Source organism: Dermacentor andersoni, chromosome 5, assembly GCF_023375885.2.
Source record: "Dermacentor andersoni chromosome 5, qqDerAnde1_hic_scaffold, whole genome shotgun sequence".
In the NCBI taxonomy this organism is placed as follows: Eukaryota; Metazoa; Arthropoda; class Arachnida; order Ixodida; family Ixodidae; genus Dermacentor; species Dermacentor andersoni.
The window spans coordinates 102,883,095-102,901,358 of NC_092818.1; the positions used below are offsets into that span (position 1 = coordinate 102,883,095).

At 46.2% G+C, this 18,264-nt stretch overlaps 1 protein-coding gene across 1 annotated transcript; it reads right to left on the minus strand.

Annotated features, from left to right (window-relative positions):
• Positions 1–1,371: 1,371 nt before the first annotated feature.
• On the minus strand, positions 1,372–14,659 carry LOC126530988 (glutamate-gated chloride channel-like). The gene is made up of 9 exons (XM_050178343.3): positions 14,383–14,659; positions 12,767–12,868; positions 11,031–11,131; positions 9,906–9,970; positions 8,534–8,757; positions 6,610–6,692; positions 6,098–6,232; positions 4,534–4,901; positions 1,372–3,603 (listed from the first exon to the last, which is right to left on the minus strand). The coding sequence occupies exons 2-9, from the start codon at positions 12,850–12,852 to the stop codon at positions 3,409–3,411; spliced, it is 1,257 nt and encodes a 418-aa protein (XP_050034300.2). The 5' UTR covers positions 12,853–12,868; positions 14,383–14,659; the 3' UTR covers positions 1,372–3,408.
• Between the last annotated feature and the right edge of the window lie 3,605 nt (positions 14,660–18,264).

Here is an 18,264-nt window from a genome sequence, read left to right on the forward strand (position 1 = left end):
CATTGCTGCGTTAGCCACATCGGTATGTCCGTCGCTTTCGGCTATTGTCATATCGTATTAAGGTAAGCGAGTCGCGAGGTCAATTGTGTAGCTTAAACCTGAGTTCGAGGTTCCTCCTTCAAAGCTACGCCAGAAGGGCCTTTAGGATACTGCTTTACTGGTTATCGTGTTCAGTTCGTCCACTGCTAGAACGTACCACGGTGCAGTGCTGAGCGGTAGTTTCTGCAACTGTGCGGGTCCGGCTGCTGCGGAGGCCACATAGACTCGCATTGGGTGTGTTCCAATTCTTGCCAGTATCGGAGACAGTCTACGTATAGGCAGCTAAGGAGATAGCCGAGACAACTTCGAAGCTATGTAATGGAACGCGTTTCGATCCGTCTGAAAAACTTATGGAAGACGCTCCTGCGACGTGACGCCACCTCGCGGCAACAAGAATAAGTTGAGGAAAGCACAAATTGTTTCTGTATTTTAAGTCCTTGCGCCTGCGAACATATGAAAAACACGGGGTAGCTTAAATTAAGGGCGTAGGATGGCGCGTCTACGTTTTCTTGTGCGCAGACAACCTTCCTGTCGGCTTTCCAAGCGTCTTACTCAGCCGCCATCTTGTTCGGACAGGAGAGTACACTGTAAGAAAGTTTACACCTTTAAGGATGTTTTCTTGTCGCACTGGTAACTCCGTTACCATTAAGGCCTCATAGAAATAGATAGAAGCCGATAACGGAGCTCTAACTAGACGCGTGATGACACGTAGCTCAACACTATGCAATCATTCTTACAACCTCGGGCGCACGGAAATATACGACAGGAGAGTTTCATATCTCTGCCTGTGAACTTCTCTTGTCGGACATTCCTGTGCGCCCAAGGCGTGAGAATTATTGCATAATTTTCAACTCGGACTTTTGTCAACGCACGTCTAGTTAGAGTTTCGTCGTCGGCCTCTATATGTAAGGGTGTTACAGTAACACCCTTCCCCAACGGTGTTGGTGTTACTGGAGCGACAAGAAAACACCCTTAAGGTTGTAAACGTTTTTACAGTGCAGCCTGCATCGTTTTTGACTTCGGTGCTGTCTTCACGAAGCTGTCTGCTTTGACGTCTTCGTGAGAATTGAAACAAGACTTAGGATGGCCGCTGTCCGCTTAGCTGTCTATATTGCCGTCTACGGCGAGTATTGGAACACAGCCATTTTTTGTTCAATGCCGACATCGCGCAGTGGAACGCTGTGCATCGTCCACTAGGCTTAGAGATGCACGTAGCAATATGTTCGCTAGTCTGTGTACACCGACGGAGTGGGAGTAAAGTCAGCTGTGTTATCGTCATTCGCTTTCAAAGGCAACAAAAGGCACACAGAAGAATGCTTATAACAGACTTGATAAACTTTCTTTTCCTTCTTTTATTGCATGACTTCAACCTCAGATCCAAGAACAACACAGCGTCAAACAACGTCCGCATGAATAGACATTTCTGAGCAATCTTTAAACACATACATGTTCTGAGTCGTAAAGAAAGCTTTGAGGGGAGAGAGGGGGTGTTATCTTTCACACACCAGTCTACAAAAGAGAGTGGTTGCATTTGCACTTGCAAAAAAAAAAAAAGAATAATAATAATGACATGACTATACAGAAAAGGTTATAGCATAATCACAACTCCACGCACAAAATATGAAAAGAGCAGACAGGATAACTTAAAAGGCCAGAAGTTACTAAAGTAGGACCAGAGACTGTGAGGTGTGTGCATGTGTTTTTGCTTTGTGGATGAGCCCTTCTGCTTAGTTCTGTCTTTACGGAAGTTACTAAATCGCATGCGAATAGAGCGAGGAGAATCACGCAGAAGGGTACTTTACGAACACGAACATTCGTCGCTCCTAATTATCTACATCTCTCAGTTCTGGCATCTGGCAACTGTCCTTATTCAGTGTAATTTATGTTCTTGTCGACAAGCGAAATAACGAGGGGCGGAAGCGGGTTACTTCGTTATTATCCACCTCTCACTCGGGACTCTGTTCTGTCACCGGCAAAGATAAGTGACTAGGCTTGCCTTTTTGAGGGGGGGGGGGGGGGGGGGAAACGTTCTCAGGAAGAAAAAGAAGCTTCTTTGCATTAAAGCGCTGCGTACAAATCGCTAGCGGCGTTTTGGGGCAACAGAACCGCAGTTCAGGGTAGCATTCGCCACTGCTTTTCGGAAAGCACACGAATTAATTGCAAAGCACATTCAAGGCACTTCCACGAGACAAATTATTATCTATCTCTCTCTCAAATAAAAGCGATACGGCATTTAAAACAGCGCTCGTAGTAGATCTATTACACAGTGCGCGTGAGTATTCTGGCATTTGGCCCTCTTCTATGCGCAACTATGGAAGGCCGCATTTGGTGGACACCCTTTCTTAGTGGATCTCGCTCATCAGTGTTAAAGGCCAACACTCCTGCGTCTGTGTAATTGTACTTGACTTGAATGAATGAACAAATTCTTGGGTTTTGCAAGCCAAAACCAGGCTTTGATTATGAGGCGCGCCGTAGTGGCAGACTCCGGATAAATTTTGAGCAACAGGGGATTTTTAATGTCGCCCCAATGGACGGGACATCGACATGCGGCCGCCGTGGCTGGGACTTGATCCTGCGACCTCGTGCTTATTGCAGCGCAACACTATGCAGTAAGCCACCACGACGGGTGTACTTGACTTGAAGCCATCCGCCATCAAAATTGCTATTATGAGATGTGCATCCACCCAACATCGAGTCTACACGTCCGTCTCGTTTAGTATTTCCTGTGACATTTTGCATGCGCAACACATCTTCAAGAGATAATAATTGTATACTTCACATTGAGGCAAGAAAGCGAAACCACCTTCTCTTGACCACCAAAACCACGACAGACGTTCGTAGCGAAGATCTAGCGTGCATGGTTACTTTGACACGGTACGAAAGACCTCGCCATCTTGTGAAAAACGGCTGAAAACGCGGAAATCGTTGAAGTACGACCAGGTTATTGCGTTTAAATGACTGTACACGTGGTTGCTGAGGCGCACATGACAGTGCTTGTGGTGCGTGTGCGTGTGCGCGCGCGCGTGTGTGTGTGTGTGTGTGTGTGTGTGTACGTGTGCGTGTGCGTGTGCGTGTGTGTGTGTGTGTGTGTGTGTGTGTGTGCGTGTGTGTGTGTGCGCGCAATCATCGAATAAACAGAGGGCTTGTGTGTCCTTAATGAGGACGGTACTTCGACCAGCTACGTTAAAAGAGAGTTCAATATCTTTCTGCTCGCCTCTAGACGCCAGCCTACAGGCAGCGTGAGAAAACATTTCTTGTGGCATTCTCGTCAAGTTTCGAGGCAGTATGGCACTAGTTTACGCGGCAGGGGAGAGCGAAGGCCATTTCAGAAGGCTGAACACGGTCGCGCGAGCTCGGAAGAGACCTGCGTTACTCGTCAGCGTTCGAACTTGCATGTACACTGAAGTAGATGATGAGGAACAGTATGAAACAAAGCGGAAAAGCGATCCGTGCAACGATGTCCATCTTATCCGGCGTGGACCTCGGTCGCTGCAACCACGCTCTCAGGGTTTGCAAGAAGGATGTCTTGGCCGATCCAGGAGCCGGCTTGCCCGCTTCCTCAACCTAATGGATGGATGAAAAAAAGTTGGTTAATTTGCTTACTTCGTTACTCAAGGATCCCGCTAGTACACTGCATGCAACAGATGGGCCTCGTGGCCGCTGGAAGTATAGAGGTTTTCACGTATGTGTGTTTTTCAGACCAATACCATCGACGACCACAGGCTTACCGGTTTCATTACCAGCTGCACCATAATGGTCTTATAAGAATTACCCGGTTAGAAGAACTACAACATCTTAGCAGCAGGATTTGTACAACCGGCTATGCTGAAGCTTTCAGCACTACAGAAGCAAACGATCATCATCATCACCATTATCATCATTTTTTTTTCACTGCAGCACGAAGGCCTCTCCCAGCAACATCCAATTACCCCTGTCTTGCGCTAGCTTACTTCAACTTGCGCCTGCCAATTTCCTAAGGTCATCACCACAGTTAATTTTCCGCCGTCCTCGACTGCGCTTCCCTTCGCTTGGCAGCCATTCTGTAATTATAATGGTCCACCGATTACCTGCGCTGCGCATTACATGGCGTGCTCATCTCCATTTTTTACTTTAATGCCAACTTTTTATCAGGGAAGCTTGCCACTGTCGTTGAAAAGAAAAGCGTACAATCATCGCATTCAGCAAACAGTGTTAAGCAATAAATTACAAAACCGAAAAGAAAAGCTAATAGACGAGACATTCAAGGAAGGAAAAAGGAAAACCGCAATGTATGAAATATATCGTTGCGTTTTGACGATGGTGATGTCCGAAGGCAACGCGACGGCACAACCAGCGCTGAAAGCCACGATCGCATCATCCTTAATGGGGATATATATATATATATATATATATATATATATATATAATGTACCACTGTGATATTTGCCGCAGGCACCACGAGCATTGACTGAAGTGCCAGTGCTGCGCATTCTAGCTACAAAAATAACTGCTTGCCTTGCTCTCGTCTGTCGGTGAAGTTGACGCATCCTGACCTCCTCGAGTCACGCGGACGATGTAGTCGGCCGCTGTGACGTAGACGAGCAGGAGGAAGACGAAAGTCAGACAGACTCCCGTCCACCTGTCGACGGCCTTCGTGTACGAAGTATGCGGGAGCTCGTCTTGGTTAAACTTGGATATGAACATCGCCATCACCAGCAGCACGACCAGGGGCACGAACACGCGCACGGCCGTGTTCCTGTTGCTGATCCAGAGAGCGACCCAGGACAACAGGACACACATGATGCACGGCAGGTATATGTTGATCATGTAACCGTTTCGCTCCCGTTCGAACGATAAGTCCAGTCGAAGACAGGAGTACTCGCCTGCACAGCAAAAAGAAACGTCACCAGACCAAATAACTAAGCGGCAAAGGGCTTGTGCGTGTGTCTCGCGTTCCCTGCGTACTGTGTCTGTTTCGCTCTATAGGGAGAACTGTACAGGATGACTCGGCAAGGAAGGGAAAACCTCGGTGTTCAAGCAGCGATTCGTGGCGCCGAAAAAAACAGGCGTACAAAATACCTACGCAAGAAGAACGAGGACAGCGCAAAAGCCTACTATCAGCTGAAAGTTTCGCACGGCGCTGGATAGTCGGTGTTTGTGATGTTTTTCTCGTTCGTCTTAAGTTCGTGTTTTGTGCGCCTGCCTTTCCGTATCGTGAATCTCTACCTACTTGATCAGCTTTCTCCCGTCCTTAGCAGTGACTGCGGCAGAAATGTGACGTCGAAACTCACTTGCTAAAGTTTTTCATCTAGGAACGTAGGAGTTCTTCAGTGACATTTCAGACGCAGAGGGCCAGTACTTCAAGCCTCACTTGCTTATGCTGGCAGAGCATCTGTCCTCTTTATGTCTCGCTGCAATCATTCTTGCTTCAGAGCGAAAGCAAGAACAACTGACTGTTTTGAATAAATGTCACGTGCAGATTTTATATTGAACTGAATAAAAACGATCGAACAAGGAATGTCTCTGGTTCGACAACAAGACATGTCTTCGTCAAAGCAGCAACTACTTTCCCTGGCAGCGTTTATGTACGCATAACTCTCTCTTTCTATTGAAAGTGCGGTAGTAAGGGGTGGAGGGAGGGCAGAGTGTCTTCAGCTCACTTTATTCTCCTCCCCAATTATGGTGAGCGAGAGAGGTTGGGGAAGAATAAGCTATGTGTACATAAACGCTGCTAAGGAAAGAACCGTGTTTCAAGGATAGCGCTAGAGCTGACACGGAACGAAAGGAAGACACAATACGATCGACAAAGCGCTGACTTTCAAGTGACATATTACATTAGGTAGACCTTACCCCGCTACTAGAGAACCTCTGCGCTAGCAGGACACCTTAAGCACTAATAAAATATATTACCCTACTACTAGAGCACTTTACTCAATGCTACAATAGTATATTGTGCTGTCAAGCCGACAGGACAATAATATTTCATAGCACGGCGTAAACTGACAGGCACATCAATCCTCTACCCCCTCCTCTTCCTCCTCCTCCTCCCAATAACGCCTGCCATTGAAAGATTGCTCACCTGTATTTGTCTTTGAAGAACAGTCGCCTGTCCGGAACTTTGTTAGAGTGAACTTCGGAAGGTGCAGATTCCTCGTCACTTGCACAGGATCACTCTGTCTCCACAAGAACACTATGTCTTCTGTGGTGTGGGCATCTAGTCATGGAAATGTGCAGAGTCGTTACTTTGATATTGCTTGTTCCTGTTATTAAGCGAGTTTCGCTTTACAGATTGCCAATCGGCAAGATTCCCGTAAGTATTCGAAAGTGATAACAGTTTTTATATTTGTGTTCTGCTAGTATCAGTATTCAAAATCGACGGCGTCTACTGTACTGTGTTGTGTTATCATTTGTTTCGTCTGTAGGCGAAACACTGGACACTACAATTGCACACTTGACTCGCAATCACATTGTTTTGTCTGGCATGGTGTGTCCCTAAAGGCTATCTCCAATCCCTTCGCACTCGACTAGAGCCCTCATTTGCGGTGTATCTTGCTGTTCAAGTATGGAAAAGGTTCGCGATGATATACTCACAGCTGGTTGTTAAAATTGAACAAGTTTGTCGATCAAACGGAAAATTCATCAGGTTCATGGGACAGGACAGCTTCAGCGACACCCTGCGTATAGACAGTGGCGCAGTTAAGCGAGAAAAGACACAACGCAAGCGCTTCTGGCGCACCCTGTGTGAAAGCAAAACTACAATAATAAAGTGCGTTCGCGTGTCATCTGTGACATTGTTCGATCGCAGAGACGATAGGACAGCTTCCGTGGTGCAAGCCGAGGGTTGAGCCTGTGAGCAAAGCAATTCGCGCGAGTAATTTTGTTCGAGTATTTCACTAAGAAACAGCCAGCCCAAGCAGGTCGACAGTATAAATCATTCAGAAACTCAATGCTTAACGCTGTAAACATTTCTCATGAAGGAACGTTTTTAAGATTTGTTATCACGTCGCTCCATGCTGCCCCTTCTAAGACGTCTCGAAATAAAATGGTGTAGTGTGAACGGTGCCACCACACTCGTTTGTCAAAGAAAAACGAATGTCAAAGAGAATCTTTTTTTTTTTCCACTGTCCCTCCACAGATGATGATGGTGTCAATAAGGTGGAAGATGATTTATTTGTATCGCCTTTGAAACACTGTGGTAACAAATAGCCACCTAACCTGCTCGAGCTAATCAGGTACGCTGTACATCTTTTTTAGAGTAGCATTTTGTTTACAACTCCTTAATCTTTCTTTTTCACTTCCTTAAACGTCTATATCTACCTTGTACCATTACCTATGCTTGTGACGAATCTGGTCCTACCAATTTCTTCCCGTCTTCTGTTCCCGCCAATATTCTAAGCGTCTCTTCCTTTTCTCGGCTGCTGACCGCTTAATGTTCCCATTCACTTCAAATCCCAGCGGTTCTAGAATGTGTAAGTACGTTACCTACGGGTCTTGCTGGGTGAATGCCTTCTCATTTCATTATGATGTACCGAGTTGTCTCAGGATTTTTGCTGCCGCAGGCACAGCTAGCGGAACGCTGACGACCCCTTGCGATCATGATAAATATTTGTAAAACAAAGCATTTTTTTATGTTGAAACCGGCGGCAGAAGGAAACGCGTATTGGAATATAAGAATCGAGAATTCACGCAGCCTCACAGTTTGTTACTACCATCGTCACGGCTATTGGTTACACGTGTTTATATTGGGGCGAAGGGGCAAGGGCGATACATTATGAAGGCGAGCAATATCTATTATTTGAAGCGTTTTGCTTCTATTGTTTACAATAAGCCTAGCTGTGCCAGCCTTTGCATATAATTTTGTTGTCTTTTATTAAATCATGAGAGTCTCGGAAAATAGGCCATCGAAGAGCCGACTATACCAATTATCAAAAATAAACTCCGGCGGTAAAGGAAGGTAAAATGAAATAGAAGTAAAATAACGAAGAAAAAAGTCAGCAATGAAAAATAATGGAAGAATAAAACATCAAGTGTAACTCCGGCACACAGCCTGCTATACTATATATGTGTAGTCAGAGTGCGATGTATCGGCATCGCGCTAGCCTCAAGTCACAGTGCTCGTTGCCACAACAGTCACTTTCTGTACAGTCACTACACGATAAACAAAACAAAAACTAACATTGCACACAGCGAAGCATGCAGCCCCTTACAACGTACTACATGTGAGACATTACAGTACATTACAACAACGAATCCACTGAAGATAGGTACACTATCGCATGAGCGTGCAGACAGATAAGTACGGATTCACAGACGATCCGCTTTTAAAAATATTGCTCAATCTATTGTAAAGTAATGAAGTGCCGTGACAGCCACGTGTCTGCTTGTTTCTATAAATCTTCATTGATTTTGATGATATCAAAAGAACGTTTGCAACCTGTACCGCCGATCCTGTCGCGGCGGTGAATTACCAGATTATTTGAGAGAATTATGTGAGATGAGCAAAAACACTGCATACCTAATGCTGTAGAGCACGCCTCCGTCGGAATATATCCTGACCAGTACATTCGGCTTCATGATATTGTGAAAGGATCCGGTGATCTCGTTCGAGAAGAACGGGTCCGGCAGCCATAGCTTGTGAGGGTTCTCCAGAATCACATACTTTATTTGACCACCCAGGTCGTTGAACTTGAGTCTCTCGTCTTTCCACTTCTGACGAAACGTGAGTTGCACGTCGAACGCCTGCGCACGAACACAAAAGTGAGGCCAAAGTTAGTCCAAGAGCACAAGTGCTCTTGTGTTAACTACGTGTAACTTGAAGTGCGTCATCGCCGACAAAAATTTCCACGGCGTTATTCCCGAAAGTGGCAGGTGAGAAGCGGTTGGAAGGCTTTAGATTGATGGAAATCGCAGAAAAGCATATGCAATATCATTAGCAACTTACTCTGTTTCATGTGTACATTCCTGTGCTCCCGAAACGCAGCATATACCTCCTTGAGTGCAAGTGAGGCTACTGGCACATGCTTGATAGCAACCAGAGATTTTTCGGGTGCTTACAAAGGTCTGAAAGGGGCCCCGTAGCACCTCCTTTTATCCATGCCCTTGTTTTCGTCCTTCATAATTTCTCGTTGTTTCTACAAAGCTTCTGAGGGCGTCCTTAAATATAAAGCCCGTCGACATTAGAGAGTGGTTACTTCCGACGGTCCAGCACAGATTCCAAGAGAATCATGGCGTCCGTCGTGGGCAAAATCCAGCACACATACTTACTGATCGAGGAGCTTAAGTGGCGAAGCTAAAGGATATGCTTGAAGGTTAACATGACTAGCTTAAAGATTAACAGATTATTCCAAGCAGCGTTAAGCAGTCTGGCTTGGGAGCAAGCGTTTGTAATCACAGGAAACCCCAGATCATGCAACCGAACTCGCCAGGCCTACAAAAATGTGTTGCAGCGTGTACTACAGGTACTGCCCATGAATGTCCCCTTTCCAATATCCTTGAAAAGGGAACTATAACTGCAACTTGTGCATTCTGCCAGTATTCCCCCTTGGGACCGACTCTTGGAAGATAACGAAGAAAATTGTAAGGACCTTATGGACGACGCAGAGAGCGCTAGAAAGGAAAGTGATATTCTCGTATAGGTGAGAGGGTGAAGTAAAGTTCAGCAGGCAATACAAGCTCAGATAAGTGGCGGTATAATAGAGTAACAAAAGGAGCACCAAGGGAAGGGAAACGTATTCGAGCGCGGAAGAAGATTAGAAGCAGTTATGGGATTATAAAATTCGTAGCCATTGGACGGCGTCGGCTGACACGAGAGAGAGCTAACAGGCGACCACTTTGGAGCAGTCATGTTCAAAAAAAAAAAAAAAAGGATGATGGCATTTGTCACTTACCATATTTTTGTCATCGATGTTGTCTATCGAACGGAGGTACATGTTGGTGAAGACTATCACGGGACCTGCGATCAAAGCAGCGGCGAGCTTCGATGGCAGAAACTGCTTAGCTAATTATAATATGTGCCCGTTACAGACAAAGGCATTCAGGACACTGTCATCTATTATAGTAAATTATTATTCGAATTCAAGCAATCATAGATAGCGGCGACTTAATGTTTGCGTGAAATCAAGCAGATTAAACTGTCTTCATTATATGTTCATATTAGGTCGCATATGGACCACTTTTCCGCGTAATACAAACAATAATGTTGAGGTCATGCCAGATTGAATACTAATAAAGTGTTTTCCAGAGATGACACAATGACGTACAATTCAATTCTGATTACAATCACAATTGAGAAAGCATAGCCACAAAATGCCGCGCAAAAGATCACATATAAATGTGTCCTCGCCAAGAGACCCCTCCTCTAGAGCTGGCCACAGGTACGCAGCTGCTAGAGATAGTTATGCGATAGTAATGCGACTGTGAGTTACCTTGCTCGACTTCGGCATCAGTACGTTATGTTACGTTATATACGGTGCACTCCCTAATTGGTGACAATCTAACGTCACCTTTTGTGCCACCACAAGCATTACGACTTTTGAGGCCGAATTAACAAAGTTTTTCGTTCGCAAGCGCTTCTTGCCATCGGTCGGTCGCCTTCGCTAATAATTCGTCGAGCATCAAGATTGGCTGGAATTAATTTCCTCTCACGAACAATTCTAGCTTTAAATGCCTTTTGTGAATACAGGCCCACAAATATTGAAGTAAGAGCAGCGCACTTCACGGACAGCAGGCAGTCAATCTTAATAATAAGGGTTAAGAAAAGAAGAATAATGTATGTTGCGGACGTATCCATTGTTTAGCACGCTCCCGTTATTTCAGTATGACCATTTAGTCCAGACAGTCGCTCTACTGATACGCAATGAGGAAGTGCATCTTGCACGAGGAAAGAGAAAAGACTTTCTAAGAGGGAGTTTTCCACCATCAACAGAACCTATCGACTCCCCCGTTTTCTTAAGCCCATGTTCCGGCGTTATGCGTGAGCCTAAGGCCATAGAGCAAGTGAGAATTTTGTTTACCCGTCGACTCGTTGGTTCCTGCCGGTCGCACTTGCTTGTCATACTTCTCCGGCTTGAAGAGGTCGTTTAGCACGCGGCCAGCGTAATTCGCTATGTTGCTCCTGGCGAGACCAAAAGTAAGCGTGAAATCGATCAGCAAAGCCCGACAACGCCGATAACCAGTAACAGGCTGTAGGGGATGAAACGTGCGTGAATGTGCAAAATAAACAAAAAGACATTTTTCGCTATTAGTTTGGAGGAAGTAAGAAATTTTCATGTTAGTGGTATGGGATGTGGAAATCAAGGCCCGCCCTGTAGATTTTCCGTTCAACATTCTACACCGACAAGCAAAATCCAGCCTGACAATATACTAAAACTTGAGGCAGGCTGACGCCTCAAGGCGTCAGCTTGCCTCAAGCCTGCCTGTAGGCGTCAGGCAGGGAGATACGATCTCTCCGATGCTATTCACAGCGTGTTTACAGGAGGTATTCAGAGTCCTGGATTGGGAAGAATTGGAGATAAGAGCTAATGAAGAATACCTTAGTAACTTGCGATTCGCTGATGATATTGCCTTGCTTAGTAACTCAGGGGACCAACTGCAATGCATGCTCACTGATCTGGAGAGGCAAAGCCGAAAGGTGGGTCTAAAAATTAATCTGCAGAAAACTAAAGTAATGTTTAACAGTCTCGGAAGGGAACAGCAGTTTACAATAGGTGGTGAGGCACTGGAAGTGGTAAGGGAATACATCTACTTAGGACAGGTAGTGACTGCGGACCCGGATCATGAGACTGAAATAATCAGAAGAATAAGAATGGGCTGGGGTGCGTTTGGCAGGCATTCTCAGATCATGAACAGCAGGTTGCCATTATCCCTCAAGAGAAAAGTTTATAACAGCTGTGTCTTACCAGTACTCACGTGCGGGGCAGAAACCTGGAGGCTTACGAAAAGCGTTCTACTTAAATTGAGGACGACGCAACGAGCTATGGAAAGAAGAATGATAGGTGTAACGTTAAGGGATAAGAAAAGAGCAGATTGGGTGACGGAACAAACGCGAGTTAATGATATCTTAGTTGAAATCAAGAAAAAGAAATGGGCATGGGCAGGACACGTAATGAGGAGGGAAGATAACCGTTGGTCATTAAGAGTTACGGAATTGATTCCAAGGGAAAGAAAGCGTAGCAGAGGGCGGCAGAAAGTTAGGTGGGCGGATGAGATTAAGAAGTTTGCAGGGACAACATGGCCACAATTAGTACATGGCCGGGGTAGTTGGAGAAGTATGGGAGAGGCCTTTGCCCTGCAGTGGGCATAACCAGGCTGATGATGATGATGATGAGGCAGGCTTATCTTCGCTCAGGTAAGTGTGATAGTTTATTAACGGCCTGCACGGTGCTACAGACGGAAACGTGCGCAAAATGAAACCACATAGTTGCTACAGCCCGAGCTGTATAAAGTTATGCTCAAAGCGCATGTACGTAAATGTATGGCTGTGAAAATGCGTGTGCAAAAGGAAGACTAGGCTTCCACTGCGTACACCAAGTGCGCACTAATCAAGTATAACTCATCGCACGTCGACGTATGCGCACTTAGGGAGCGTCTTTTGTTTCGAGACGCTCGAAAAGTGCTGCGGTGTGTTCACGTAGTTCTCGAACGCAGGCATAGGCGAACATTCGTGTCGCGAAGTAAAATGTGCCCTTTATGTTTTGCGTAGAAGAAAACAATGGCCTCGTGACATGTAATTTAGCTGAAGCATTCTTACTGGGCGTTTCCGGCTTGGAACAGAAAAAGAAGAATGGTGACGGCGGTTGCGAGCTTCAAGTATGGCCAACTCGTAGGACGGGCCATGCTGAGATTGTGGTCACTGCAAGAGAACAAGATGCCGTGGAGGCGATTATGAACTGTTTCATCGAAATAAAGCGGAGCGCTATTGGTGATATTGTTGGCGGACGGAGACCAGCAATGTTGAAGAGAAGCTCATGTCAAAACTTTTGAACACGCAAACTTCTTTAAACTCCTGCATATCTGGGGCGGTACACACGTTATTATCATCACATGTCGAACATTGCACCGGAATACACGGGTGCAATTCATATTTTTTTAGCATACACAAAATGAAAAATACCGGGTTACGCACGAGACCAAACCACACCTGAAGACAATGCTTAAAACAACTAGCATCAGAAAAGCGTCGGGGAAATGCTGGTGTAAACCCCATATATTCGGCTTGTGTCTGGAGCGACCAGCCTGATGCCACCCATTAAGTTCTTGGTTTGCCTAGTGAGTGAAGGCACACAACAAATGAGCCATAATGTCTGACAGACCTTTGTTAAGACACAGTCATAGCTAAAGTTATCATTTCAACTACGACAACAAAAAGTAATCGCGACTAGCAAAGGACTGACCCACGAATTTTAAGGCGTGCTTTAACAGATATCGTAATTGACGTTTTTGGACTCACTTGCACTTACCAGTGGCAACAACTGCGTTGATATAACTGAGGTTCAAATGCAAATCAGCACGGGAGATTCCTGCGTGTCTCCTTATTGCGCATCTTCTCTTGTATCCGCAAGCTTGCTTACGCAACATTCATTCGCACTAATCTAGAATTCGCGTCACCACTTGGAAGGCTTCGTCAGACTAACCTAATTAATGCGTTGGAAGCCATCCAGAATCGTGCTGCGAGATAAATAACATCTGAGTATGACTGGCCCAAAAGTCGTAATACTGTCGGCTTATATCTTAACCTCTCATCTTAACTGTGCCTTTTCCACAAACTCTACTACTATTTCCCACACTTGCGCAATAATGCACTGATTCTTCATGAACGCACTTCTCACCGACTATTTAATAGTCTAAGTGTACGACGCCTGCATTGTACTACTGCTACATTCAATAAATCGTGCTTGCTTGTGAGTACAGAGCAGTGGAATGAGCTGCCAAAATTATGAGTTAATTAGCGCGATTGACAAAAGGTTAAGCAGTTACTGAGAGCCTATAGTTCCAGAAATAATTACTTAACTGACAGCTCTGCCATGCCTTACGTTATCGATGCCTTCAATAGCCATACCATTTGCGCACCCGATATGTTTATATGTTTTTTTTTTCTTTATGTTGTGGTTTTCATGACTACTGTGATTACTGATGTGCCTGCTCCGCCCTTATATAATACCCCGCAAGGGGCCTTTCAGGTACATCAAATGCTGATGATGATAATCTGACAATGCGCTCAAACAACCTCTCCAATCATGCGCATTAAATCGCCTACTTAGCGCGTACAAGCATTCAATCTGTCCGTCGCGCGAACTGTGCTGTTTACAAAATCTACAAGCGTTGTCCGAAGGAAACGGGTGGAGACACTGATAAGGCGATGCTCACCAAAGCAAGGAAGCGTCGAGCTTGGTAAATCCTCCCGTACAGAGGCGTCGCTTGCAGCGCCGCGACCTATGCGGCTCTTGGGTGGCGCTTTCGAGTGGCCCTCTCCTCGGCGTATAGAAGTAGATCGGGGGGGCCTCGCGTCTTCCCAGTCGACCCCCGGTCCCTGCTATTTTCTTCTTTGCTCCCTCTCCCTTTTCTTTCACGGACTCACCAAGCGCGGGACGACGTCACGGCCTCTTCCGTTGTCTTGCTTTTTGACCAACATTTTGTACTTTCATTGCGCCGCTCGCCCAGCCTAGCGGAAGTGGCGATAATTCGAATATCCTGTTGGTCGCGACGATTTGGGCGCCTTGACGGCGACGCGAAAAGGGAGGAGAAGGCGACGGCCTGCGCGGTGGGCAACGAGTGCGGATTGCGCAACCGTGTGTTCTGCAGATGTTAGCGGGGTGGGGGGGGGGGGGGGGATGGGGGGGTGTACATGTGTCTGTAGGGGAGGGGGGGGGGTGTTTGCGTCCATGGTTTTGCCCCAGGAATGCAACCAGCGGCATTCAGCGTGCAACCTAGTTCAAGGCTTTTGCCCCCCGTTATTACAACTCGCCCCCCCCCCCCTTTCCACAGCACCCCACTCCGGCTCCTTCGAGACATTGAGAGCGACGGTGGCCGGGGGTTGCGGGCGGCTCCGAAATAGAGGCGAAAGAGCGTCGCCGTTGCGTCTTTGAGCGCCCTGGCTGTCGCCCGTGTTTTGACGAGCTCGGCCGTCAAGCGAGCGTGATAAGCCGCCTCCGCTCTGCCGCCACTGCGAAGTAACGCGCTTCCCTGGTGTAACATTTCTCCATCATCTGAGCGCGCGCTTGAACGCCTCGCGATTATCCGACCTGACCCTTTCCAGATCCATCAATCATAACTGCGACGAAGTGAGCAAGCTCTTAAGTTTGTTTACGTAAAGCAGTGGCGCACATTTACGCACGCTCGTCGATACAGAACAGCTCGTACTTCCCCACTCGGCACATACATGTGCACTCTAATCGATTGCACTTTGGAGTAGGCTTGTGTTCGAAGTATAGTTATTGTCCTGCTGGGTCTAGTTTCCTTCACCTTTTCAACTTTTTTCACCTCTTCGCGGTAGTGAGGGGTTTTCGCGAACGTTTGTGCATTCGGGCAGGAAACATAGGCAAGCTGGCCGCCAAGCGTACTCGTATCGGTCGTAATGTTAGCGCAAGAGCATGTTGCACAGAAAAAAAACTCACACAGAAAAAGACCTGGAATTCAATTTGTAACTCCTGCCTTCGTCATTCTGTTCTAATTTTCTTTGCACCGACGATTCTTGTGGGAAAAATATTATGCATAACATGTATCGCATCTAGAGTAAAATATCTTTGGTTAGGTCCTTCTTTTCAACTTTTCTTTTCGACACGCCAACCAAGTTGACAGCCCAAGTTTACAAAACAATAGTGCAACCACTATAGAACTATAGAAATTCTGACGGCGAAGTCTGAATGTTTTATTGAAGGAGGAGGAGGAAATAAAGAGATAAGGCGGGGATGTCAACCAGAAATGCGTCTGGTTGGCTATCCTTCTCTGGGAGAAGGCGCTAAACGAGGATGCTGAGGTGTACTTTCAGTGCGACTTCGTGAGAGGAAGGGTCGAAGTCTCGGAAGTCGGATAAAAGATCCAGAAGGGATGTGTAACGACGAGATACGACTTCTGCATCCGCAAATAAGCAGCGAAGATCGTTTCATGTGACAAGATGTTGAGCCAAATCACCCTAAGAAACCAGGAGCCAGATAAAGTAAAGCGTACCTGCCACTGTAAAACTTCGTCAATCGACGCTCATTGTTTAGATCAGCATCTCTCAAGTGACTTCAATTTCTACAGGATACAACACACCTAAGACTTTATACTAACTTTATACGAAAAATTATTTGTACGAAAGAATTGCTTTGAATATTCTTTCTTTTTCCCCAAGATCATACAAGGGTGAAACCCATTGTCTAGTGACTTTGTTTTTCAACCATATATATCTTAACTTGCTTATTTCGCATCTAAGTTGCATATAAGTGGTTTCCTTTTGTATACCACATTTCCTTTTCTTTCACTTGCTGCGTTTCCTGTCGCGTCATCTGTTTTGATCCTCTGCGCCAGCGTGTCGAATAGCATTGCATGTGTTCCCACCCAGCTAAAGTCCCCACTTAGCTGTTGTAGCATGATCCGCCGTAATATCATCCTGCCGCCGCCCAACCAGATAAGTTATCTATAATTGACATTCCCCTAGAGCCCACATGGAGAAGCAACTGATGATGAAGATAGGCCCTAAGAGGTATAAGGATCGGCAAACAAACATACAGATGCCGAAGAAACTAATAAAAAAATGAGTCCACTTTGTCGTATTTGACGCTGCGTAATTATACCATAAGGACCACAAGCTTTGTACGAAGACATCTCGTGTCTCCCGCGTCAGTCAGCGAATTCCATCGGGGGAGCTGAACTTAGGACCCCTTGTGCTCTTTTCGGAAATAAACCTTCTTCTCGCACTCCGGTCCCAACAACCGCTACCGCGTCATTTATTACCTTTGGCTTTTTTCATATGTTCTAGCACCCTCTCGCGTCCCGCTATCGCGTGCCCTCGGAGTCCCGCTCGTGGATCTATTCTCGGCGGCCATGTGTGAAGGAGCGCAAACATGGCCGTCGTTCTAGAAGCCTCCGGAAGACTCTCGATGGGTCGCCATGTTCACGCGATGAACACAAATTTGGCGAATTCTGTCAGCGCTTTAGGTTGCTCGGCGGTTGAGTCCTCTTGCTATTAGGTCACGGCCTGAATGCACGAAAGACTTTGTGCCGAAATGGCGAAAACCCTCGCGCAACACACCGGTGCTTCAATTTATACCCCGATCTACGGTGTATACAATCGGGGCGAAAGCTTGCGGACCACTCCAACGCAGAAAACACCGAATTTTGTCGCATTCATACTTAAAAGCCAGGAACTGAGTGACGAACTGCGATCCTCGCCCGAGCAAATGTTTAGGCTCTTCTCAGCTAGAAGTTGCGTGCATGGACTGTGGCGAAATTCAGAGTTTTATCTTTCGTAGTCGTTCACAAAAGTTCGTGCCTGACTGCACGCCAAAACACTCAGCACCAAGTCCCAGCTGTCTGTCCTAAAACCTCACAGGCTTCTTCGCAGAGTACCCAAAATGGTATAGTGGGATTTCAGGCTGCTTCTGTAACTTTCTGCAACTTATGCAACAATTTCTGCAGTTGATTCTTAAACATCTCTGTGGCCAGCATCTTTCAAGTACCTTTTTGAACGCTCAATGGAATGTGTTTTGAAACCATATTAACTTTTCGCTGCCAGCTCCCTTTGGTCTTGCATTGAGGTTGCTACATCCTAGAGCGTCTTGATAGCTTTCTGAACGGGAAACGTTGGTACTTGCCTTCATACAAGCAAGTATAATAAGCACCGAGGATAAACACACTGAACGAATAGATAGATTGTGCTGCATGGTCAATCCCAGATGGGATGAAGCAAAACCGTGTTGACATGGAGTCAATATAACCAATACTTTCTATGCATGTTGTATTCTTCAAATCACTATGAGGGGACGGCTTTGTATAATGTTGTAGCGTAGCCTTGCTGCTCTGTCGTTGCCATTACCACCTCTTTCACGTCCAGACGTGTGCGTGGCATTTGGAAGAGCTGCTGACGGTATAGCTAAGACGGTAACAACTCTATGTAACGTTGCAGCATGGGTGCAATGCTACACAGAATACTTCCCGAAATGTGCCGTTTCCACACTGAGTGGTGTTATCGTCACTGCTGGAAATATCATGCCAGTGACCTTCTGAGTATGCGTTCTGGATCAAGGTTCATGATAATCCGGTGGGCTT